The following is a 24,548-nucleotide window of genomic DNA, read 5'->3' on the forward strand; positions in this document are numbered from 1 at the left end:
CAGACTTAAAAGGCAAAGCCATCAGACCTGAGGCTGAGGCTAAGGATGGTGGTGAGGAGTTGGAGGTGTTTCAGTACTGTTAACCCATCTCTGAATGTTGTTGGACTTTGCCTGTCCAGTGTCCATAAGTTCACAGAAAGGAGTTTCCCAGAGAAGCTGGAAACTTTGCAGTCCAGTTATGCCCTTGAAGGAACCTGGCAGTGTAAGGCTTTCAGAAGGAAGGCTTTGTACATTTTTTTTACTTCAAACAAACAAACAAGAAGCCAGGAGCTATCCTTGAAGGTTGTTCAGGAGCCATACAAGCAGCCTGTGATTTGGGTAACTTGTTGCAAGGGCCAGACTGGGTTTGCTGATTCTTTGTCTCTGACTGTAATCCAAGACTTTTATTCAGCTATAAATCTACTCATAAAGTCTAGGCACTTGTAATCTGAGCTGTGGCTTTCCAGTGGTGTCAGCTTCCGTCAGCTGAGATGCTTCTCCACACACTCTTGGACTGCAGTGCTGAAGGCTGCTGGCAGCATCCCCTCTCACTGCTGCCCTCACCTACCCTTTAACTGTCTCGCTCCTTCAGCTGTGGGTTATGTTTTATGTCACAGGCTGATAAAGATGTGTCTGAAGGTACCTGTGACCTAAGACCCAGAAGGGAATTGACTGTACCCGACCTTGTTAAATTCATTTTTTGCTACAGGAATCGGGCCAAAGGCTCAGCTCCAGAACCCTGCCCAGCAAGCGCTGCGGGAGAGGGACAGGGCACCCGGTGCTGCAGGGTTTGGAGCAGAGCTCTCTTCTGCTGTGTTCCTGCCAGCTTTTCTCCTTTGCTTCCTTTTTAAGGAAGAGAGAGATTTTCAGTGCTTTATTATTAGGTTAGAGATGAGACTGAATTACTCTTCAGCCACACAGCAAAAGCTGTCTCTTGAAACTCCATGTTCAGAGCACTTAGCGATATCTCCCCTCCCTTTGAGGCTGGGGTGTGAACCTCCTTGCCTCTACAGTACTGAGCTCGTTGGGAAACAAGGAAACATGACTTTTTTTCCCTCTGGAGAAGTGAAAATCCCACCTAGACTAGGTGAGGTTTGCAGGGTTTGCATCCCCTCCCTCTGTAGCAGGAGGGTGATTTGTGGATACTGCTATGTGATGTCGCAAACCTTGGCAGTGGGTGAATATTGCCTGAGAGCTTTCACCTGGCCCAAAGGGTTTGGGCAGGAGCATCTGCCCCAGATTGGTTGCATCTGCCCCAGATTGGTTACTTCTGCCAGTCAAGCTGCTGTCCAGAGAAATGGGTGGTTGCTTCCAGCTATGCACCCACTTCCCCCCAGACTGTACCGTTAAAGAGACGTTTCAAGCCTTCCACGTATTCCAGTTCCTCATCACATGCTCGGCACGCTCATTTAAAATAGTTAATGATTGCCCTCTCCTGGTTAGCCCTATTACTGCTTCCTCCAGTACTGCTTTTTTAAGCAGAGCTGTTGGAGCTCGGTGTGAAGCTGCCCACGAGGGCTGAGTCAGCCCTGAGCAACCTTCCACGTGTCGCCTCATCTCGCGTCCTGACTCCTTAAGGCTGCCTCTTCCCCTCCCAGCTGAATGGCACACGGTGAACTGTGTGTTCTGTTTCTTGTTGCAAGCCCCACTTCCCGTCTTTTCCGAACTCCTACTTGCCAAACTTCTCAGCCACAAAAAGCATCCAGTTTGAACAAGACATTTATTGCCTAACTTGGGGTTAGTTGCCCGTGCTGCCGGGCCGGGAGGTGCCCCGGGGGAGATGAGGCCGTGGCTGAGGCCGAGGGCTCCACATTTGGGCTGTTCCCTTGTTCAGTTTCTTCCATTGGACACAGCTCCTTCCAAAAGAACAATAAAGGGGGATTAAGTTGAGCTGTCAGTGCACCAGCAGGAGAGAATTTTCTGAAGAAAGGAGTGGTTTTGGTTTCCTTTTTGTGTGACTAAAGGTCTAAGAGGGCCTAGAGAAGCTCTGGGCTTCCCCATGTTGCCCCATCACAGACGTTGTTGTTGCTGGTGTAATTTTCCACACCTCTGCTGTGAAGAGGAAGCCAGGTTTCTGGGGCAAAGCTGTGCCATGCTGGGAGGTCACTAAATGTGCTCTGAATGAAAGGGGCATTCAAGCTTTTTGAGAAGTAAAAAGCTCATGCTCCCAGGCACTCAGAGTTAGTGTGGTTTGAGTTCTGCTGCCTCAGGCTGACACAGGCATATGTGAGTCTTTGCTCTGGTGCTTTGTTCATGTCTGTTTCTTTCAGCCTGAAGACAAAAGTCCCAAAATCTTTTCTCTGTTTGTTTAACTGGTTTTGTTTTATGCCCTAGATGTGGTGTTCTACCTTTCAGCTGGGCCCAAACCCTTTCTCTGCCAACAGTGATCATGCCAGGGCTTGTAAGAATGAAATTCTGGCTGATTCCACTCAACTTGTCTTTCTCTGGGAGTAATTTGTCTTGCCCAAATTTAGATGTGATCCAGCTGTTAATTTGGAGGAGCTGGGCTCTCCAAGTGCTGCTTGTTGCCTAACGAGAAGAGACCTGCCCTTCTGTCAGGGTTTCAGCCTGTGCCCCTGGCCTCAGTTCCCTTGAACCTGGGGTGGATATTCCTAAAAGCATCATCTTGAGGCCAAGAGATGTCAGGGCTGCAATGGGTCCAGCTTGGAGTGGGGCACTGCTCGAATCTGAGAGTCTCTTGTGGACAAGCAGATGGACAGGAATGGATGGACAGGACAGGAAAAGGTAAGGTTTTTTTCCCCCTCTGCTTTACAGAAATAAGTTTCATCCAGCTGTCCTGGGGATTGGTCATATAAAGGATAAAATGTTCTAAATCAAGTGGCAGAAGTTAGAGCTGGGCCTGGTTAATGTTTCAATGGAAAAAATGAAGGAAAAAGTCTGTTTTTGTGGGAGTGGATGTTGTTGCCTCTTTCCGGGTGTCCCATAGGGCTGGGAGCCTCTGTGCTGTGGCAGCAAGGGGCTTGGGCAGCCTTCTTGAGCCTTGCTCACAGCCAGCCAGGCTGTGAACCTGCTCCTCACACAAGACCCTGGGGCCTAGAAAAGCAACTTCCAACCTGAAAACAACTTGAGGTTTTAACGGCTTAAATAGTTGAAGCTTTGGCTGAAGCAAGGCTTTACAGCACCCCAGGGCCCTGGTACCCCTGCCCCTTGCTGCAGCTCCCAGGGGTGGAAATCAGGAGTTACAGGGTAAAACCAGGGATTTCAAGGTAAAATCAGGAATTTCAGGTAACTCCCCATGCTTTAGCTATCTTCCCCCTGGCAGGGGGAGGCAGGCAGTTACCAGGTTTCTCCCTGGAGTTACTCAGGTGCAGGTATTTGTTCTAGGGAGTCACATATCTCTGGGGGGGAGGGTGTTGCTTTAAATCGCCGTTGTGGGTGAAGCAAACCTACATTTTAGTCCCCTAAATTGTTTCCATCACCTTGAAAATCTCTGAGACCTCAGTTTGGCAGCTGGAGCAGGAGGCAGCCCTGCTCAGGGTGGCTCTGCTGGCTCTCTCCCACCCGCCAGCAGCCACGTACCGTTCTCCATGGTGCGTAGATGATCTGCTCCTTGCTCAGCCCCAGGCACGTGGCGTGGTGCTCAAACTCATCTTGATGGGCTGTGCTCATGCTCAGGTTTCGGGCTGGAAATGGAGAAGCATTTGCCAGGTGTTAAATACAAACCAGTGGCCTCAGGATGGCCCTTTGTGCCGTGTCCCTGCCCTTGCTGCTTCCCTTCTCTGGGCTCCCACCAATGCCTGCTGTGGATGTGGTCTCTGCTGGGGTCTCTCAGCCCCATGGTGAACACATCAGAACAAAACCAACCTGGGGCTTCACTTTTTTTTAAACCTTTCCCCAACCATCTCTGTCTCTTTGAAGAGGTTGCAGGGTTGTCTTAGTAAGGAACTATGGAGGTGGTTTTCTATACATATCTTCAAAGTCTCTGAAGCAACTTCCTGGCATCTCAGCTGGGTGATAGAAGCCTAAAATGGCACTTTATGGGGTTGTAGGTAGATCTGATCGACTTTGCCCATGCCAGTACTGTGAAGCCACATGCTCTGCTTTGGGAGGCAATTACCAAAAGATCATGGTTGACTTGAAAATACTGAGATTTGACAATGACATTGATACTGTGTTATGTTTGCTTCTTATTCTTTGAATATTTATGGTGAAAATGGATTTGCCTTTAACATCTACTCTGCCAAAAGATTTAGAGTTGAATGGGATCTGTAAATACTCCTGTGACCCCTGGAGCAGCAGCCTCAGGAAAACCACTGACTGTTGCTGAAACCCCATTGCTGTGTGGTTTTAGCTGATAATTTTACATGAGTGTTTTGGTATCCCACAATAGGTGTAAGTTACTTTAGGATGGAGTTTGCATACCATAGAGATACAGTCCTGAATACGTCCTTTCCCTCTGCAGTTGGTACTGGATGAGTAAAATGTCTTCAGAGCTGAGGTTCATCAGCATCCCTATGGTTTGCTGGGTCTTGGCTTTGAGAGAACAGAGTCAGGGTTGGAAAAAGCGACTGTAAACCACAGCCTGGGTATGGACAATGCCAGTAGCCCCCTGGGATCCAGGGCTTGGCAGTGGGTGAGGACAAATGTCCTGACATGGGGTGTGTTATTCAGCTCTTGGTTTATTTGAATTGTGTTTCTTAAATGGGTTGGGCCTGGGGTGGGAACAAGGCCCATGTTGGACAAAAGGAAAAGCCTTTCCTTAGGACAAGAGGAAATGGGCTCAAGTTGCCCCAGGGGAGGTTGATATTGGAGCTGAGGCAGAACTGTTTCCCTGAGAGGGGTGTCAGCCCCGTGCCAGGCTGCCCAGGGAGCTGGGGGAGTGCCCAGCCCTGGAGGGATCCCAAAGTCCTGGAGCTGAGGTGCTGAGGCCATGGGTTAGTGGTGGGCTTGGCAGGGTGTCGTGGCTTGGACTCCAGGAGCTTAAAGGGCCTTTCCAACTGATTCCCTGAGTCTATGGAAGGAGCTAAATTCACCCAGCTCCTGTGCTGCTGTTACAACGTGCTGGCATGGCTCAAGGTGTGAGCAGGAATGCCAGACCCTGAGTGCCCAACCTTGCAGCTTTGAGGGGCTGCAAAAACAGGGAGGAACTGTCTCCTGCTCACAGCAATGCTGCCTTGGTTGGTCAGTGCAGACTGTATCTCAGGGGGTTTGCAATTCCCACCCCAAACAGCTCACTCCATTTCCTCAGTGAGGAGGAAATGATTCAGAACAAAGTTTCATAAATTCATTGCCATAATGTTCCCTTCCTCTCCCTGAGGGACTGTGAAATAACTTTACAAATGAGGTGGTTTTCCCCTACTAGGATAGGAGCAGGTTTGATGGTGGGACCACGATCCCCAGCGTGCCTCTGGCCCTGGGAAGCCATTTGGAGTCCACTGAGGCCTTAAAATGGGCAAAATGGCCCGGGAATAAAATGCATCAGATGATGTAAAACACAGATATGAGCCCTTTTTGTGTGTCTCAGCCCATCCAGAAACCAGATTGGGTGATAACCCTGATGGCTGTGCTGCTCACCGTGCTTCACCAGCGTGGCGGTACCAGAGGCCATTTCAAAGTAGGTGGAGTTGTTGGTGAGACATTGGTCCCCCCTGGAGAGAGAGAGGGAAAGGGGGTGATGCAGACTCCCACAACAGGCTGGAAAGGACCAGCCTGCTCTGCAGGGTTAATTGCTCTCACTGTTACAATTAAGCCATTTCTCTGTTGCATCCATCTGACCTCCACCTGCAGCTCCTGGTATCAGCCTTGCTCTGGCTCCTTGGTGCTGAGACCTTTTCCACTCTAAAATAACTGAAAGTGCAAAGAACCATCTGTGTTGGCACAGAAAAAAATCATCCCCTTAAAGTCTGACCCAGTGAGGCTTTGGGTGCTCAGCAGTTACAGCTGCAGCACGGACACCTCTGGAGGGGTCTTCTCTAGAGAGATCTTCTCCTTGCCTGTGTCCTGCAGCACCCACACTTGCAGGGCTCGGTGCCTGCAAGAACTCTGTGCCCTGCCAAATTTGCCTAAAGCCTGAGGACTGTTGAAATAAGTGAATGAAAGAAGGAGTGAGGAAGAGGAGAGGTGGGAGAGTATGCGCAGAACATCCAGGAGAGACTCTGTCCTTGGGAAATCCAGAAACTCTGCTCATCGCTTGTGTTGAAATGGCTGAGGGGCAGCATGTGGGAGGGGATGGGCTGGGGCATCTTACACAGCCACATGCTGGGTGATGAGCAGCTCCTGCCCGCCGGCACAAGGTTCCACGTGGAGGTGGCCGTGGTCGATGAGCAGCAGCTCCAGGAGGTGCTGGGGGAACTGGGCAGCCCCGGCCACGTGCAGCCATGTCCCCAGCAGCTGTGGGGAGAGAGGGACAGGGCACTCAGAGCTGTGGGGTTTGCAGGGGGAGCTTTGGGGAAAAGGCTTCCACTCTCCATTTTTCACCCCAGGCCTCATCTAGTTCTCTCTTGCACATCACCAGCAGCAGCAAAACGAAATGTGCAAATGCACGGGAGGAGAAAAAACAGCTGAAGGGGGGGATTGGGAAATGGTGCTGGTGTTGGCTCTGGTGTGGGGTGGCAGAGCCAGGACAGCCCTGTGCTGCTACAGGCGTTTTCCAGGAGAAATTACCCAGCCAACCCCCCTTCTTTTGTGATCACCTCTGGAACTCGTTGGGAGTCAGGAGAAAACTGCGTTGTTCAGGATGCTTCGGCAAGTAAATGTTTCCCGTTCCAGATTTGTTTGTGGAGGAGGGTTCCCCTGTCCCTGGGGGACAGTGAGGCTCAGCAGAGCACCCACAAACTCGCTGCTGGAGTGGGGCAGCCCCCCAGGGCTCAGCTCTCCCCTACCTGGGACGCTGTGGCGTTGCCTGAGCGCGGAGCTCCGCAGGGGATGGCAGCGGTGGGCAGCAAGGCCGCGAGGCTGAGGATGGCGGCCGCCCTGACCCAGGCGGTGGCCATGGCTGCCTGAGAGCCAGAAGCCAGTGAACACAGACCAAAGGGCTGTGCTCGCTGGGCTATTTGCCTTTGCAGCTCTGTGGGGAGCGGGGGTGGGGAGTTCTGGCTCTGTGCTGGTGATGCAACCGGCTCCTTCAGGGGACGTTGCTCAGGGAGGAGCCGTGTGCCTGGCTCCGGCCTCCGCATTGCCCTGGCCTTGGCTGTGGCTGCCAACGGTGAGCGCTGGAAGTGGCAGCCCCTTGGTGGGGCCTGGGATGATGGGGGGGATGCACTTGCTGCACTTCAATCTGCCCTAGATTTGCTTATTTTGTTCCCCACAAGCAGATACTGTAGTTGTCTCTTTCTCCACAAACACAGCTGCCCCCCACCTTGGGTGAACCCAGGGGCTTCACAGAGCCACCTTCTTCCTTGGCAGGAAGGTGTTTTCCCCCTCCTCACCAAAACTGTCTGTAAGAATAGGACTGAAGGGCCCCAGGAGACCACCCCTGTCTTGCTGGATGTACCTTTGGTGGTGGCTGCCTTGTCCTGCTCCCATCCCTGTGCTGCCATGCAGCGTGGGACCTGCTTTTCTGGCTTTATTTCTGTTTTCCCTTTCTTCTCTGGTTGCAGAGCATCCCCAGGTTCCCCAGTCTGGCCCTGGGTGGTGGTTTTTCCCCTTCCCTTGTTTGGAGACACGAGGGGAAGGTGCAGTGTCACTCTGTGATCCCTGCACAAGCTCCCGGCGCAGGTGGAGCCGTGTGGGGTTTGGTTTGAAAGTGCTCCCGGTGAGAGGTGGCAGGTGGCTGTAACACAGGGATTTATTTCAGGTCTGGGCAATTACAGGGAAACTGGAGTTTCATCCAGGAGGGAAAAACAAAACCTCGATGGAAAGTCCTGAGGCTGAGCTAAGCCCAGCTGGGGCAGCAGGCACAGGGGTCCCTGTGGAGGGGCTGGAGGATGATGAGGATGGATGATGAGGATGATGATGATGATGACTTGGCTCTGAGTTACACCACTTGTGGTTCTGCGTCGCTTTTGTTTTCCTCTGCCTTCTCCCAGGGCAGGGGACAGGCATCCTGTAGGAGAGGTGAGAGCAGCCATTGGTGCCTCCTCACTCCAAAACCACCCCAAGAGCCGGGGGTGTCTGGGGTGGGTGCTTGGGGAGGAGAGGGGATGCACAGAGGGGCAGCTGTGGAGGGGAATCGATCTTACACCCCCCAGACCCTCATCCCCGCGGGTGGCTGGGGCTGGAACTCACCCACCCTGGCCAAGGATTTGTACCTTCTCAGAAGTAACGAATATCTCCTCCTCAGAGAAGCCCAGGCAGCGCAGGTGGGCTTTGAAGTCCTCCAGGTACTCCTCGTTCACAGTGGGTGTCCGGGCTGTCGGGGAAACGGGGTGGTAAAAGCAGAAGAGAGGGTGGAAACAAGAGAGTTTAGGAGGTGCTTTGCTGTTTGGTGTTCCCTGGATGAGGAGATCACTGCCTGCCCACCCCCCTCTTTCCCCTCTGCATTGGGGAAAAAGGAGCATTTTGCCCTGCTCACGAGGGCTGGGGCTGCCTGTGGCTCAGGATGTGCCTCACAGCTCCAGGGCAGCAGCCACTCACCTGAGAGGCTCAGGCTTGGGTAGTCAGTGTTGAGGTGCCTCAGGATCAGCAGGTCCTTGTCACTTCGAATCAGTTCAGCCATGGAATACACTTTATCTTCGACTGGAAGGCACAGGGAGAGGGGGGACCCCATTAGTGAGTGTTGCTCTGAGCTGGGGCTCAGCCTGGGAGGGCTGCTTGTCTCTATCTTGGGAGACTTGTCCCACTGGAAACCAGTCTGATCCCACAGTGCCGCTGTGCCTGTGGCATGGAGTGGAAGGAATTTTCCCCCTTCCACCTCCAGACATGGTTTTAGGTGTAAAAGGTGAGGTGCTGGGGGCTCAGGGTGCCAAATAACGGGGGCAGAAGTGGGAGGGTGCAAGGTGCATCTGCAGTCCCCATCCCATCCCATCCCATCCCATCCCATCCCATCCCATCCCATCCCATCCCCTGCCCTCCCCACACTGCAGCTGGGGCTTTACCGTGGGCCAGGGTGGAGTTGTTCCAGAAGATCAGGATCTTGCTGGTGTTGCTCACTACGCACGTGTCGTTCCTGTGGGGCAAAGAGGTCAGATGGGGCAAATACAACCTCCCCAAAAAAAACCTGCCCCAACCAGACCCCGGGAACTCAGAACTTGAGCTGGGCTGCAGAGTTTAAATACATTTGGCATAGCTGCTCTCCAGCCCTAAATTTGTGGGGGTGTCCCAGCCTGGAGGATGGCAGCAGCAGGTGGAAATGCCCCTGGGGAGCTGGGTGAGAGGGTGAATCCCTGTCCTTACAGTCTCATGACTTCGTTAACATCGAGCTCATCCTCGTGGCTGCTGGGAGAGAAGGAGAAGGCTGCAAATTTCACTGCCTTCAGCTCCTCCAGGTGAGGTGGGTACTTGGAGGCACCCACGATGTAGGTCCATGGTCCCAGGAGCTGCAAAGAGGAGAGGAGCAGGGAAAGGTTGGGGGGACCATGAGGAGAGGAGCAGGGAAAGGCTGGGGAGACCATGCTGGGGTCACCTGCAGGCACCATGTCAGTGAAAGCAGAAGCTGTCCTGGGGCCACCAGCATCCCTGTCAGGTGGCCACCCTGGGCAGGATCTGGGCTCTCACCACTAAGGTGGTGCCCTGGCTCCTGGGATGGCCACCTTGTTTCTGCAGATGTGTTGCCCCTGCTGTGCTCCCAGCTCTCATTGCTTCCCTCCCATTCAATATCCCAAGGGACCAAATGCTGTTTGTACAGTGAAGGGTTTTGCAATGGAGACTTGTGACCTGAGTCCCCACCACTTGAAGGATTTAAGCTAGAGAGGTGAGGCACAGGGAAGGGGAAGCAGGAAAGCACCTGATCATAAGATTATGGGTGCAGAGCTGCAAAGCTTCACCCCTTCCCCAAGCTCCTGGGCAGCAGCCTTGATGGGTTATTTTTAAGGAGAATAAGCATGGACAGGCAGCAAGAGAAGTGCTGAGCTGCTGGTTGGCTTCATAGCCTGCTGCAGCTGGAAGGGGGAGCGATGCTGATAGGAAAGGGGAGGCTGGCAGAGGGCTTACCCCAGGGATGGTGTCGCTGTCGAAGGTGACGGGGATGAGCGGGGCGCAGCTGCGGGTGCCGGTGCCCAGGGCCAGTGGCAGCCCCAGGAGGAGGGTGAGGGAGCCCAGCATTGCCCTGCCGACCTGAGGAACCTCCTGCTCTGACCTCTGCATCCTCCACTCTGGCCCTTTTATACGACTGCCTGCAGAGCTGGATGTCCCCAGCCCCGCTGGGCTGTTTGCTCAGGCATGAAGCAATAGCAGGAGGAGGAAATTCAACATGCAAAAGTTTGGACTTCTTCAGCAGATGAGATGATGAAAAAAACACCCCAACCCAGCCCCATATTTCACCATTATGAGTTCTTCTCGGAACTGCAGTTAATTTTACGGGTGACTGGCAAAGGGCTTGGCCAGCTCCAGGTGTGTTTGGAGGCCTTGGAGGTTGGGGGAGTCCAAAAAGCACTTGGTTGTGGCTTTTCTCCACAGGGCAAATGAATCCCCAGGGGGATGGTGGGATGGTGGCTGTTCACTGCAGGGCTGGGAGTGCTCTGGGTCTGCACTGGCCTCGCTGCTGGCTGGGACATGGGGCTAGTGCTGGGGTTCATGTGTTCTCTCAGTAGCAGAGTGAGGTGGAGGCTGTGTGGGTCCTGCTGGGGATGGAGCTGTGACCCAGCTCTGCAGCTGGGTGTGCAAAGCAGGATTCTGCCCCTACAAGCTGGGACTCCCCAGAGCAGGAAACACACAGAGCTGTTGGAGTGGCCACAGGTTTTTTTTTGTAGGGCCTGTAGTGATAGGACAGGAGGTGATGGTTTTAAACTAAAGGCAGAGAAAAATCAGACTAAATACAAGCAAGACATTTTTTTTATGATGACAGTGGTGATGAAGCACTGGCTCAGGTCACCCAGAGAGGTGCTAAATGCCCCATCTCTGGAAAGACTCAAGGTGGGGTTGGACTGGGCTCTGAGCAACCTGCTGGGGTGCTCATTGCAGGGCAGTTGGACTAGGTGACCTTTAAAGGTGCATTCCAACCCAGACCATTCTGAGCTTCAATGATAAGCTGAACCATTAAAAAAGTATCTCTCCAGTGGTGCCACTGTCTTGCTCTACAGCTTCTCTGGGGGGAGGCTGTCCCTTAAGCCATGAAATCTGGGGGTTTTACCCTTTCTAGCTGAGGTCTCTGTTGTGTGCTGATAGCCTGATGGCTCTTGTTGCTTGTCTCAGCTCAGCCTTGCTGTGATGAAGTGGCCTTTGGGCTGTGGATGCTGATAACATACACAGTCAATTATTTTAAGTACTATAAAGTAACTGGTAGGGACCTTTTTGATAAATCTTGACTTGGAGGGGAGGAATTTGTGTGTGTGTGGGCTCAGGCTTTCAACAAACTCAATTACAGCAGCTTTAACTGCAGAATCTCTCTATTTAACAGTCTCTCATGTCTCTGCCAGCTTTGCCCGTGTAATTAAGGGCACTGATTGATTCAATGAACGTGTTTGCTTTTCCCCTGACCACAGGGCTGTTTCGGGAAGGGCTGGCTCAGGTGAGAGCCCGTCAGCCCCAGCTGAGCCGGTTCTGAGGACACTGCCAGAGCTGCCCTGGCACTATCTCTCAGTGCCTGCTGAGCTGGGGGATGTCCCTCAGCCCCCCCCAGCACTGCTGGGAAGGGCAGCAAACGTGAACCAACCTCTTCCCGCTGCCCCTGATGCAACCTGGGACTGGCCCAGGCAGCTTCCCCAGCACGGTGTGACGGGGGGGTCACCCCTATGTCCTCTTCCCCTGGCTCCAGCCCATGGGGCTTGTCTCCCACATGTGTGGCAGAGATGGCCATGAGGTTTTAGGCTGAGGCAGGAGACCTCCTAAGCAAGGAAATGTCTTTTTTTTTCCCAGCAGTTTGGAGCAGCTGAGATGTGATTTGAGCTTCAGCAATGGAAACCATCAGCTCAGCTCTTTGGTTTTGGTTTTAAATGAGTACAGTTTTCCTCTGTTCTTGCTCCCCAGCAATGCCTCAGGATGGGAAGGTGGGTGAGGAATGCACATTGGGATCAGGCAGTGGGGAGCCAGTGGGATCCCAGCCTTGTGCATTCAGCAGCATGCTGAGGGCTGGGCAAGTCATGCTGTCACCAGCCCCAGAGGAAGGGGGTTTGGGGTATAGGTTGGACTTCCTGAGCACCTGGGGGTCATAGAATTGTTTTGTTTGGAAAGCTCTAGAAGCTCCTGGAGTCCCAGCCCTCCCCCCTCACCCTGCCAAGCCCACCACTAATCTCTGGCCCTCAGCACCTCATCTCTACGGCTTTGGGATCCCTCCAGGGCTGGGCACTCCCCCAGCTCCCTGGGCAGCCTGGCACAGGGGCTGACACCCCTCTCAGGGAAAAAACTCTTCCTTAGTTCCAATCTAAACTTCCCCTGGGACAATTTGAGGCCATTTCCCCTTGTCCTGTCATTCATTACTGGGGAGAAGAGACCCACTCCCACCTCACTCCAGCCTCCTGCCAGGTCTGTGAGCTGTCACACCATCATCATCGTCACTCCTGAGTAACAGGGTAGTTCTGTACCTCTTGCCCACTTAGTTTCTCACACAAAAGAACCCCCAAAAACTCCACAGCAGAGTTACATTTTGTTGCCTCAGTTTTAAATATTTATTTAAAGTCCAAAAAAAAAAACCCAAAAGAAAAAAAAAAAGAAAGAAAAGGAAAGAAAACAAAAAGCTTTAATGAGAACAAACGGTAACTCCAGGGCTGAGAAACACACAAAGGCAGCGGTGAGAGGACAGGAGAGGGAGGGAGCTGGAGAGGTTTGTCCTGGGGGTGCCGGGGCGAGCCGGCCCGGGCTGGGGTGAGGTATTGGTGAGGTATCCCTGGCAGGGCAGGGCTGGGATGGGGGGTGAGGTATCTGGGACAGATCTTGTTAACCTTTTCCAATGGCTGTTGGAAACTGACCAGCAGGCAGCAGTAAAAAGAAAGAATACACAAAGAGAGAGAGACACACTCACATATAATTATTTCTTCTTTTTTTTTTTCCCCTCAAAAAAATAAACTCCATAGTCCATGTGAGACATGAAAACTCCAAACAGGCACTGAAGCGTTTCTGATACAGCTCTGATTACATCAATATTATTCCTTATATAGAATTAAAGATTACCAGAATTATCCTCTTTAAAAAAAAAAACAGAACAAAAAAAAGTCCTCCAAATTTACATACAGAGACTAAATTTCTACAAAACTGAACAAAACCAAACCCCTCCAAGCCCAGCTGGGTTCTGGAACAAGGTACCATCGTGTCAGTCTTAGAGGGGCCAGACAGAAGGGTTTGCAGAGCTGGGTTTAAATATGAGCTTAGCCCAGGGAACGGCAGCAAAACTACTTACACGGAAATAGCTCGTTCTGAGGCTCGAGGCTTCCAGAGGAGCTGTGTCCCTCACTCCCCTCCCAAAGCAGTGAAGTGCTGAGTCAAGAGAAAACACAAAACTAAACCAAATTTGCTTTTAAACTGTGCTGGAAGTTCGTTTGGACACGGTTTGAGCTGTTGGCATTCGTGGTGATTAAGGGATCCCTTTAAAGGTGAGTGACTGATTGAGCTGTAGATCCCGACCTCCTCTCTTCCTAGAGAGATGGTCTATGGGCTTGTTTGCTTTTTATCTGGGGGTCTGTGGCAAGACACTGTAGCACCTTCACAACCTTAAATAAAGTCATATATATAAAATAACACACTTTTTTAAGAGCACCAGAGATTTCACAGTGAGAGGTAGAAACAAATCAGACGAGCCCATCCTCTCTATTTTAGCACCAATCTCTTCCCCTCTCCTCCTTCCATTCCCCCCTCTCTTGGCTTCAGGACTTTCCCCTACCCCAACACCACACACAAGAGATGCTGATTCAACTCACCCATGGAAGGAGGAACTTAGTTGGTTTTTTTTTCCATTTTTTTCCTTTTTTTTTAGTGTTTTTTTTTCCTTTTCCTTCTTGCTTTAAATAATATAATATAATATATTTTTGTTTCTTCTAATATTGCACATCAAAATGCTTCCGGCACACAGAGCAGCCAGATGCAACGTGCAGCTCCGCCTGGGAGACCTGATGCAGCACGTGGCCACCTGCAGGTGACACACTCTGCGAGGGAAGCTCTGTCTTTTCATCACTTTTCAATAGAAAGAACATTTGGTAACTCCTGAACCACGTAAGACAAAATGGAGGTGGTGAGGGTGGGGGGGTGTGAGGGGGGGAGCGGAACCACAAAAACCAACCCCACACACTGCGAGTTGCTTGAGGTTTCTCTCAATGTTTGTTTGTTCTTTTGTTTTTTTCTTTGGTCATGGAAAAAGCTTTGTGTGTGGAACCACTTGCAATGTCTATAGTCCCCTGGTCCCTTTTCACTGTTCACGTCCTGACTGACACCCGCTTCCCCTACGTCCTTGTCACTCCTCCTTTCAACAATCTGCTGAGTTCACTAGAGCCACGGGTTCTTTGAGACCTTGAGCCAAAAGGGCCAGAGAGCAAGAATTGACCCAAGAGACACAGCCCAGCTGTCCTTGCTGCAGAGAGGTGGGAGAGCCTGTGTAAAGACATAGGCCAAACAGGGAGGTCAAAGCCTCGGAGCCCGGTTTCGATGGCTTTGTTCAAAGGAAGCACACGGGGCCGACCTCGAGGTGATATTGCTGTCCTGGCTCGGATGGGGGGAGGTTGTAGATGTTGACAATTGGCAGCTGCTGAGGGTCCTGTGTCCGAAACGAAAAGCGAGTCCGATGCCATTGTCCATCCTTGATCTGTGCCGAGGGGAGGGAAAGACAGGGAAAGCTGTTTAAGGGGGAGACAGATCCTGCTGGAAAGGGATGTGTTTTATGAGGTATGCGCTTGAAAATCCCTCCCTGAGACTGTTGGCAGCATAAAATAAGTTAAGGTCTAAATAAAGGCCTAGTTGGAAATATGACCATGTACATTCATGTTTAGAGAATCAAAGGGATTAGTGAAGCATGTTGAACATTCTGTGTAATCAAGCAAAGAATGTCTTAGGAAATTGTTACTGATCAATTATTAAATTGTTACTGATTATCAGTTGTTATCTACTGTATTTTAGACAGTTGAAGCATGTAGAACATAATCTGCTGTTCCTAGGACTGTTATGCTGGATGAATATTTGTTAATTTGTGACCATGTGTCTAGACAGAATGAAAAGATTTGTAGTTAAAAGAAATTACATGAAAGAGTACAATGTAATAATAAACCTTATGAAAACTAGCAAACAGCACGTAGGTACAATGAAGTAATCATCTTCTGAAAAGTATATAAACCCTGTAAAATTTCCTGGAAGGGGGGGGCTCTGACTTTGGACACTAGTCCTCAGGTCCCTAGGGCCCTCAATAAAGCACCGCATAAAACAACCTCGGTTGTTTTGTGTTTTCCTTCGGGAACGGGCAGCAAGACAAGGGGCTGCCTTTTGGGCTGAGCAGGTCTGGGCTGAGGCTTACTAAACGTTTTGGGGAACCCTTTATCCAGGTGGACTTGATGGAAACTGAGCTTGAAAGGGCACTGGCAAACCCTCGTGCAGACACACGGCTACTGACAGGGCAAGAGCCAGCTGTCAGCACCTTGGGCTGGCAATTTCCCTTTCTGCCATCGAACCGCTGCTACTCCTGATGTATAACTTTGGAACTGAGATTTTTACACTCTGTTTGAAGGCCATCTACTTAACAGGAGCTGCTACAGCAGCATGGACTGGAAAATTAAAGTGGTGAATGTGTAAACTAGGCCTTTCTCCCCCTTTTTTTTGTAGAAAAAGCAGCAGAGGTTGAACTCAGGCCTTTCAGGTGCCCTGGGTGGGTTCAGCCTGGCATGTTTCTGGCAAGCTCTCCCCTCCTTTGCAGCAACATACCTTGCAATCATCAGCTGCCACTTCTGGCCTGAGCTGCCCGTCCGCCTCAAACACCTGCCCATTCCAGGCCCTGAAGCGCACGGCTTTTTCCGACGGCTTCTCAGAGGAGCCTTCCCGCCACACAGAGGTATTCAGGCAGTGGATGGTGATGTGCTGCACCACCTCTGAGCTCAGCAGGCGAAGGAAGTTCATCTGGACTCTACCGATGTCAAAATCCAGCTGTGAAGGTGATAGAGATGTTAGGGCACAGCCCTGCAGTGGGGCTGGAGGGAGGCAGAGGGTTTGTGCAAGATGTGGCAGCAAAGGTGGTCCCTGTGCTCTGCTTCAGGTTGTGCACAGGTGCCCAGAACTGGACCTGGCGTGAGTATGGGCATAAGGGCCAGAGGCCAAGTCAATCTGGAAAGTTTTTGTGGGGACCTAACAGGTCCTTTATGTATCAGAACAAACTGGCAGGTCCTTAAGTGGGAGGAAAATAACATCAGCTTTGAATCCAATACACACTTCTGCAAAGAAGGAAAGCAGCAGGTTCTAGTTCATCTGCAGAAGACCCCAGGTACTGTTATTGGTGTTTTTGGTACAGGTGGTTCCTCAAGAAAAATCCTGTAGCATTAACCTCACTGGAAACTTGTGTATTTAAGCTGACCTCACTTTTTCAGGTGACAGAAAACAAAATGCAAGAGTGACCTGAACATAAGCTAATTCAACAAAGCAGTTGGGAGCAGCGTGTTTGCAAAATTATTGGCCTCTATTAAGGTTATGGGTTAATTAAACACTGCTGGAAATGTACTTGCTTTGTCTTGACAAGAGTCAATAACAATCTTAGGTATGGGTTGTTTTTTTACTGCATGAGAGCAGAGTGTTAAAGCTACAGTACCTTTGCCTGGAGGAGAGAGCAGTGTGCTGTGTCACAGGGCTCATTGGGTGGTGAACCAGGACAATACACCTCTGGGTAAACATTTTGTGATGGTGCTATGGGAAATGCCATGCTGGGGACAAGCTGTCTGTACCTTGGAGACAGTGATGGGGCTGAGACACGTCTGTCCACCATTGGTGAAGTTACAGGTGACCTGTATGGTGTCTGAGGAACAGCCAAGATTTGGGTCAATCCAGTAGGTACCTGAAGAAATTGAAGGTTCAGAGATGATTAACAAAGACACTTAAACTTTTCTGTGACTGAGAAAAGGAAAGTGTTGATTTCTGCACTACTGCTCCCAGGAGATCAGCTTGGGCCATGTGTAATGCCCCTACGGAGGATGCAGCCTGCACACTCAGGGCTTCCTACCGTCGTTCATCTTCTGTTCACAGTTCATGAGGTCTCGACAGATGCGTGCAGGGTTTTCCTTGGTTCCCAGGGGTCTTTTGATGCTCTGAATGAGGTTGCTGAGGTAGTGTAGAGTCTTAAAGATCTCCCCTCCATGGTCCAGCATGAGAAGGTCTGGATGTTGGAAACCCTGGAGAGAAAAGAAGGTGAAGTCAGATGTACCTTGGAGGGCACCAGGTGCTGTAAGCAGTTTCTGCTTTATCTGTGGAAAAAGTCCATGGGTCAAAGACAGGATCCAGTGAGCTGCAGCCCTTGCACTGTCTGAATGTGTCATCTCTGAAGCACTGGCAGTCATGATGGCAAAGTCATGACGTCTGAAGCTTCACAAATGAGTAACAAAGCAGAAGCAGATCCTTTAACTGGATCTTTGCATGCATGAACCCCAGACACTCCATAAGAACAGTGACCAATGAGAACTCTGTACATGTAAACTTGAAGCACACAGAAAGAACAAGTGATACTGTGACCGTTCTCAGCCTCCAGCTCCTGCGAAGACCAGTGAGTTCAAACCCACTCTCGTACCTCTGTCTTGAGCGCAGTGTTCATGTCGATGAGTGTCTGGAAAGCTGCCCCAAAGCCATCTTGTTGCTAGTGGAAGGGGAAAAAGATGATAACTGAGATTGTTAGAAGCTGAATGTGCCCTGATGCAAGCAAATGCTTCTCAGTTTAGGGCTGTGACTCAAGCATTGCTCTGCTAACACAGCATCTCTTGCTGGACCTGAGCATGTGTCTTCAGGGTCCCAGCAGCTCTTTCTGGATGTCCCATCAGCACCTTGGCTCTGTATGACTTATTATCGTTAACAAACATACAGAAAACAGCAACTTACAAATGAGGCTGGAATTCCTGGTGGTCCCTGGAAAGCAAAGCAAAAACAGTGTCAGCAGCCAGAGAGATGGGCAGTCACTATCACAAAGGTATTCACTTATGTCCTTTTGAAATCCTCTTTTCCCCTGGAGTCCCTCAATGCAGATGAGTGGGAGAAGCAACAATGCTGTCCCTATAAATATTTGGAGATGGTTTGGACTAAAGCACAAGAAACACTGGTCCATTCACAAAGATGTTTTTGCATACGAGGAATGGAGCTAAGCTACAACTTCCAGGGAGTGAACTGTCCCCCCCGGAGAGTCTCACAGCAATAATTTTAGCTTGTTTCAGTATTGTCTTTGAACTCTTTCCACATATACATACCGGAGGGCCAGGGTGTCCTCGTGGGCCTGGAGGACCCTAAAGACAGAGTGGCATCAGTTAGTGAAGCATCTCCAGTTTATATTTCCATTTCTCATGGTTGTCACCAGCATGAATCTGTTCCCTGCTGAAATCCTCCACATTTTTGCCATCTTACAGCATCTTTACCCTTGAATCCTTCAGGAGACAGGAGGTGGCCCCATTTTCTCCATCTATCTCCCAGCTCTGGGTGCATCTATTTGCACCTGGTCCATTCCTACTACATCCCTTGCTCCAGCTCCTTAACTTTCACTAATGCCTTACCCCCAGGCACTTATCACATTGCACAATTGGGCACAATCACCCTCCCTGCAGTTTTACCTTTGCTAAAAGCAACTGCCTTATTTAAATACAAGATGTATCAGAAAAAGTAAGTTTGAATACTCACCCTTGGACCTTGCAGACCCTGCATAAAAATAAAAGGAAGAAACTGTTAGAAGATGCCTATTAATAAACCAAAACCTCCCTGTACGTCTGTGTGCTGTTCCCAGGGTGCCTGAGTGACGCACTGGAGGGACAGTGAAAACAGGGGCCCAACAATGTCTATCAACAGCAGTGAGGTTACTGCAGCAAAGGGTATTGATGGCCTCCACACCAGGAAATTCTTGCCCTTGGGCTCACATTCCCACCAGCACACTGTGCTGTGCTCACTGAGGTGGAGAATGGTAAGCAAGAAGAAACAGGCAGCACTCTGGCTTGTTAGAAATCCTCACTGGGATTTCTTGCCTCCTGCAGTAGCCACACAGCTGTGTGTGCTGGGCCTGGACAAGCCCCAGCAGGCAGGAACAACCACACTGGTTGCTAAAGGAAGAACCTGGAGAGCAGTGACCCACATTGTGGGTAACAAGGAGGATGAACACCACGTATCCAGCACACCCCATCACCCCCTGTATGGTGACAACAGCCAGGAGCTAGAAGAAAGTGTAAAAGCCCACCACAGCTCTTTCCAGAAGGACACCAGAGGAACAGCAGAGGGTGAGAATGAGACCTTGGCACTGCTCCCTGAGCTGTGGGGGCTGCTCCCAGGCAAGGCAGCTCTTGGCCAGGTCCTGTGCCCTTGCCCTGGGGCTTTTTGAGCTGCCATTCACTGTGTCTGGTTCCTGGACACACCACGGGTCATAGCCAACAGGGTAAAGTGTCAGCTTTTGCTAGGTAATTGGGTTTGAAGTGAATGGCAATGTTGACAGCAGAGTGGGTGTGTATTTGCACACCTGTGTGCACACACCTACAGCTGTGTGTGTCCTGCCCTCCTGGGGCCCTGATGAGCCAGAGCCCGAGTGGGTGCAGCAGAGCCCAGCGTGACTCAGGTGCTCAGAGGGACCCTCTTGACAGCAGGATGCACCCAGGGGAGCCGACCAACACTTACCATCTCTCCACGGCTGCCTTTGTCTCCCTTGGGCCCCTGTTAAAGCACATGAGGTGGCATCAGTGACTGTTGGCAAGCTGCACTGCTGGGATGCATTGCCACCCAGAAACTCCTTGCAAGGACCCAAGTGCATCTCTCAACAGATCAGCCCAGGTTGCCATATTGGCCCACACATCCCAAGGCAAAAAAAAAAGCCATTACTGAATGTTTTGGTAATGTCCAGATTCATCTTTCTTACTGGTTTTCATCTCTGCCAGCAGCAGCCTCTGTACTGAACTCTGAGCAGCTTCATGCTCATGCTTTTATGAAGCACCGGCCTGAACTTCAGTCTGTGTTCAGTGCCTTTGGCATCTTGGGGCAGGCAGGGATTTCCAACACTTCCCAGAACCAAGCTGTTCCAAGTTTAATACAGTTGGTTTTGGTTTTTCTTTCTCCTCTTGTTTTGTTTTTTCCCCCCTCAGGCCAAGTTCTTTGGAAAATCTGGCAGCTTGCTTTTGTAAAACTGCAATAACATTCTTGTCTTCTACTCTGAGCCAATCTAACTTGCACTCAGGTAGAGTTGCCCCTCACTGTTAAGCTAACCATCTCCCTGCAACTACAGGTGCAGCCAGAGACTAAACCTGCACTTCTCTCATGCTCCTCATCTTAAGCCCCATTTTGGTTCCCTCTTTACAGTAGGATCTGGGATTTACTTTTGCTGGCCTCAAGCAGCTCAGATCTCAAACATGATGCTCTTCTAAGAATAGAGGCAGTAAAACCCATGCAGATACTTACAGGGTTTCCCGTGGGACCCTGAATGCCAAGTGGACCAATAATTCCTTCTTTTCCCTAGAAAAAAAAAGAGAAGTGTGACCCACTGATGGTTGCTTTTACCACAATAGATGCAGTAAAGACACTGAATCTCTTGGCTCATCTGCCAGGAGACTGGTGAACAGTGCACTGTGCTCCTTGTAGCAACCTGTAGCCTCACAGAAATAGAGGAATGGAGGACAGAGGCAAATCCTCCCAAACCAAACTGAAAAACCACTCACCATGAGACCGGGTGGCCCACGAGGTCCCTGAATGCCTTTGAAACCAAGGTCTCCTGGAGGGCCCTGGGGGAAAAAATGAGATGCCAGGTCCCCTTAATGAACATACCCCATGTTCATGCCCTTACTTACAGCTCTGCTGCAAGGACAGAGGTGCTGCCTCTTGTATGTGGGAATGGGAAGGTCCAATCTTAGGAAAAAAAATCTTTTCCTGCTCCTGTTTTGCAAGCTTTTCACTTTCTACAGAAAATAGACTGGTCCCTCTTCACCAGCACAAATAAATGCTGATAAATAGAGCTCAAATTTCAAATCAGGGCTCACAAGAAGTGCTTGTTGGTGTCTCAAGTGCTGATTGATGCTGGAAATACAAGTGTCTGAATGATGTTCAGGTGGCGAAAACAGCTCCAGGGTGTACAGGACAGCCCTTTTCCTTCTACCATCTACCCATTGCAACAGGAACAAGCTCTAGCAGAGCGTATCTCAACATACATTTAACAAATGAAGATGCATAAACTAAAGCAAGCTGGAACCACAACTCGATTTCAATAGCTCCTGAAGAGCTGCTAATAGAATCTTTGAAATGACTATTGCATTGTCTGTCCCCAGTAAAGAGAGACTAGAAAGCCAAGTGGTCACAAGACAGCCTCTTACCTTTGGCCCAAACATGCCTGCAATCCCTGGAAATCCTGCTTCTCCAAAGTCTCCCTGCAAATAACAGCCAAGACAAACAGAAGAACAAAGCACAGCAGTCAGTTCACATTGGACAGCCAGTCCCTCGAAAACATGCCAAGAGTTCAGCGGCTTCAGTGAAAGAGAAGTCCATTAGTATTCTCCAGTCTAAGCAGGACACTAAGAAAGAAGTCTGAAAGAAACCTGAAGGAGAGCTTAAACATCAGGATGACTCCAGAAGATCTCACAGACTCATAGGTTACTCAGATTTCACAGACTAATCCTTTTTGTCCCCAAAACGGGAGGCTCACCTACACCATTGCTGGCTGATGCTTGTTTAGCACAGTCAGTAGAAGCAGGACAGAAAGCATCTCCTCTGAGATTGATCTTGGAAGTGGGTGTTGCAAAAAGACAGCCTCAGAGTCCTTTGAAACAAGTTTTTCTTTAGTTTCTAATGCCCACTGCACTGACCTACTAAAGGATAACTTCAAACGATTCTCGTTCATGCTGTCAAAAAAGTGCACGTTCCTACAACATAACCTCCCACTCAAATCCAGGGAAGCCATGCATATCTCCTTATTCTGTTCCTTTTCAGCCCTACAGGGATTTTTGCTCAATTTCTTAATAATAATAACATATTTGGAAGGCCATCAAGCTTGGCTTAGCACATAGCATGCACCCTGAGAATAAAAAAACCACGCTGGGTAGCACGTCCTTATGCAAACATCCTCCTTTCACCACGTTTGAAATGTATGTCCTGTGGTATCTTTTTGCTGCTTAGATGTCAAAATGATTCAATCTTAAAAAAAAGGGGTCAGAAACATATACCAGATGATTAATCCACGGTCCTAGGAACATCAGAGATGGAAAAGGCTTATTTGGACTCAGCGGGACTGTGACCCACACTGGATTGTACTTCATGGGATGTTTGACAATATCTTGTCCAGCCTAGTTGTAAATGACTCAAATGAGGGGGTTTTCACCATCTCTATTACAAGGCTATTTTAGAGTCAGCCTAGAGACTTCACTGTCAGGAAGTTTTTCCTGCTATGACAGTGAGAAGCTGCTTGGCAAGGAAGGGCTTGGTTGGACTTGGTGAAGCATAAGAAAGCTTCCAAGGATACAAATTGATTTAACTGCCCATTTATGGACCCTGGAAAGGAAAACTGCTACTAGCAGAGGACTAAGGTCTTTCCTGTGTTAGGAGAACCAACCAAATCCTCTTTCTAGAAGAATTTTGGGCAAAAGGAAGTGTGAAGTCAGAAGGGTTAAAATGCCAAAGTCTGACCCTCTCCATTCGTCACTAACCGGCTGTCCTTTGGGTCCTGTGCTGCCAGGGTTCCCTGGTAGGCCTGTTCCTCCTGATGATCCTCGCTTCCCTGTTTGGCCAGTCTGTCCAGGCAGTCCTCTTTCACCCTAAAAATAACAGAATTCAAGTAATTCCAAAGAACAGGAGCTAAATATAACAACACTCAGTTGAAATAGCCATAGATGGAAGACTGGAAAAGAGCGTCTCATCAGGATAAGGAATGTGGTTTCACCAGGAGATGCCTCACGTCTGCTAAGGCAGATTGCTGCAGGATGCAATGTGAGACCAGTGATGGGCATGGACATGTCTCGTCCTGAGCAGAGCAGGAGTTTCAGCAGAGCTGTACTGCCTGTGTTGGGGCTAAGGACAGCAAATAGGTGAAATGTCTTCTGTCTGCATTTCTGTGCATTGTCTGTCCTGCTCTGTAGCTTCTCACCATCTCTTCCCCCCAGCAGGCTAGCAATTGATGATTAATACATCTGAAATGTTGAAGACATGCCAAGACTTCAGCTGGAGGTCTTCAATCCAGAGACTGCAGAGCCAGCATTTTCCTCAGCACCAACCTCTCAACTTAAGGACAAGAGAGGGGCTTCCAGAGGCTGTGCTGCCATTCACTGAGACCTGGACAATTTCTCCTTGGGTTGGGAGAAATCTAATGAAATTCAACACAGGCAAGTGTATAGTCTTATATCTGAGAAATAATCACCCCATGTGCCAGTACAGGTTGGGGAATGAACTCTTAGAGAATAGTGTAGGGGAAAGGGACCTGGGGGTCATGGGGGACAGAAGGATGAGCGTGAGCCAGCAATGTGCCCTCATGGGTTGAGAAAGGTTCTCTTCCCCCTCTACTCTGCCCTTGTGATACCACACCTGGAATATTGTGTCCAGTTCTGGGCCCCTCAGTTCCAGAAGGACAGGGAGCTGCTGGAGAGAGCTCAGCACAGGGCCAAAGATGATGGAGTGGAGCATCTCCCTTGTGATGAAAGGCTGAGGGAGCTGGGGCTCTGTAGCTTGGAGGAGACTGAGGGGTGACCTCTTTAATGTTTACAAATACATAAAGGGAGGGTGTGACGAGGCTGGAGCCAGGCTGTGCTCAGTGATGGCCAATGACAGAACAAGGGGCAATGGGGACACACTGGAACAGAAGAGGTTCCAAAGAAACACAAAAACTTGTTCCCTGTTGAGGTGAGGGAGCACTGGCAGGGGCTGCCCAGATGAGCTGTGGAGTCTCCTTCTTTGGAGACATTCAAACCCAGCTGGATGAGTTCCTGTGTGCCCTGTTCTAGGTGGTGCTGCTCTGGCAGGAGGGTTGGGCTGGGTGAGCTTTCCAAGTCCCTTCCAGCCCTGTGATTCTGTGTGATGCTGGGTGACACCCAGCACCACTCTTTACTCCCCACCTCTTCCCCTTGCCAAGTGCCAGGAGGGGCACAAGCCCCAGCTACTCAATCTTGGGCAGACTGGGATTGAGGAGCAAATGCAACGAGAGCCTGGGATGGGTAAGCAGCTGGAGAAAGGGGCAACAAATGTCCTGGAGGCAGGATATGGGTCAGTTACAAGGACAGAAGGGTCTTTCAGTCATTTCTGGTCACAGGCTGTTATTCTACCCAAGGCAGCTGGAGGGCAGCAAGTAACAGTTTAAGAATGATGTGTTATGGGAGGCATAATTTAAATCAGACCTGTTAGCCTCTCCAAACCCAGCTGGAGTCTCCGAGTCCTCTACAGAAGGCTGAATTACTGTAGATCCAGTTTAGATCCTGTGG

At 50.2% G+C, this 24,548-nt stretch overlaps 3 protein-coding genes across 3 annotated transcripts in view; all 3 read right to left on the bottom strand.

Moving 5' to 3' along the window:
• Positions 1–1,717: 1,717 nt before the first annotated feature.
• LOC104555813 (alpha-1-acid glycoprotein-like) lies at positions 1,718–6,960 on the bottom strand. The gene is given in 7 exon segments (XM_062011907.1): positions 1,718–1,750; positions 1,752–1,835; positions 3,520–3,623; positions 4,363–4,473; positions 5,515–5,588; positions 6,188–6,330; positions 6,822–6,960. Coding segments are annotated over 7 exon segments (660 nt in total). The 5' UTR covers positions 6,933–6,960.
• A 748-nt stretch (positions 6,961–7,708) lies between these two features.
• On the bottom strand, positions 7,709–10,202 carry LOC104555814 (alpha-1-acid glycoprotein 1). Its single transcript, XM_010199392.2, has 6 exons — positions 10,030–10,202; positions 9,274–9,416; positions 8,976–9,046; positions 8,515–8,616; positions 8,190–8,290; positions 7,709–7,984 (listed from the first exon to the last, which is right to left on the bottom strand). The coding sequence occupies exons 1-6, from the start codon at positions 10,180–10,182 to the stop codon at positions 7,916–7,918; spliced, it is 639 nt and encodes a 212-aa protein (XP_010197694.2). The 5' UTR covers positions 10,183–10,202; the 3' UTR covers positions 7,709–7,915.
• A 3,800-nt stretch (positions 10,203–14,002) lies between these two features.
• The window catches only part of COL27A1 (collagen type XXVII alpha 1 chain), a 154,816-nt gene continuing 144,270 nt past the window's right edge, over positions 14,003–24,548 (bottom strand). The window contains exons 49-61 of the mRNA XM_062011295.1: positions 22,788–22,895; positions 21,462–21,515; positions 20,814–20,876; positions 20,557–20,610; positions 19,783–19,818; positions 18,805–18,822; positions 18,381–18,416; positions 18,019–18,045; positions 17,714–17,779; positions 17,153–17,321; positions 16,878–16,987; positions 15,871–16,089; positions 14,003–14,764 (exon numbers count right to left, since the gene is read on the bottom strand). Of these exons, the coding sequence (XP_061867279.1) occupies positions 14,618–14,764; positions 15,871–16,089; positions 16,878–16,987; positions 17,153–17,321; positions 17,714–17,779; positions 18,019–18,045; positions 18,381–18,416; positions 18,805–18,822; positions 19,783–19,818; positions 20,557–20,610; positions 20,814–20,876; positions 21,462–21,515; positions 22,788–22,895 (1,107 nt within the window). The 3' untranslated portion in view covers positions 14,003–14,617. The remainder of the gene's footprint in view (positions 14,765–15,870; positions 16,090–16,877; positions 16,988–17,152; positions 17,322–17,713; positions 17,780–18,018; positions 18,046–18,380; positions 18,417–18,804; positions 18,823–19,782; positions 19,819–20,556; positions 20,611–20,813; positions 20,877–21,461; positions 21,516–22,787; positions 22,896–24,548) is intronic.

The sequence above is a fragment of the Colius striatus genome, chromosome 19 (assembly GCF_028858725.1).
Source record: "Colius striatus isolate bColStr4 chromosome 19, bColStr4.1.hap1, whole genome shotgun sequence".
NCBI classification, from domain to species: domain Eukaryota; kingdom Metazoa; phylum Chordata; class Aves; order Coliiformes; family Coliidae; genus Colius; species Colius striatus.

Bases quoted from the DNA above. Each gene is read 5' to 3' on its own strand.
- LOC104555814 (XM_010199392.2), bottom strand. From the start codon at position 10,182: ATGCAGAGGTCAGAGCAGGAGGTTCCTCAGGTCGGCAGGGCAATGCTG. The intron at 9,047-9,273 runs GTAAGGACAGGG...TTTGCCCCACAG, and splicing joins GTTAACGAAGTCATGAGACT to GAACGACACGTGCGTAGTGA. The intron at 8,617-8,975 runs GTAAAGCCCCAG...TGTGCCTTCCAG, and splicing joins CAACTCCACCCTGGCCCACG to TCGAAGATAAAGTGTATTCC.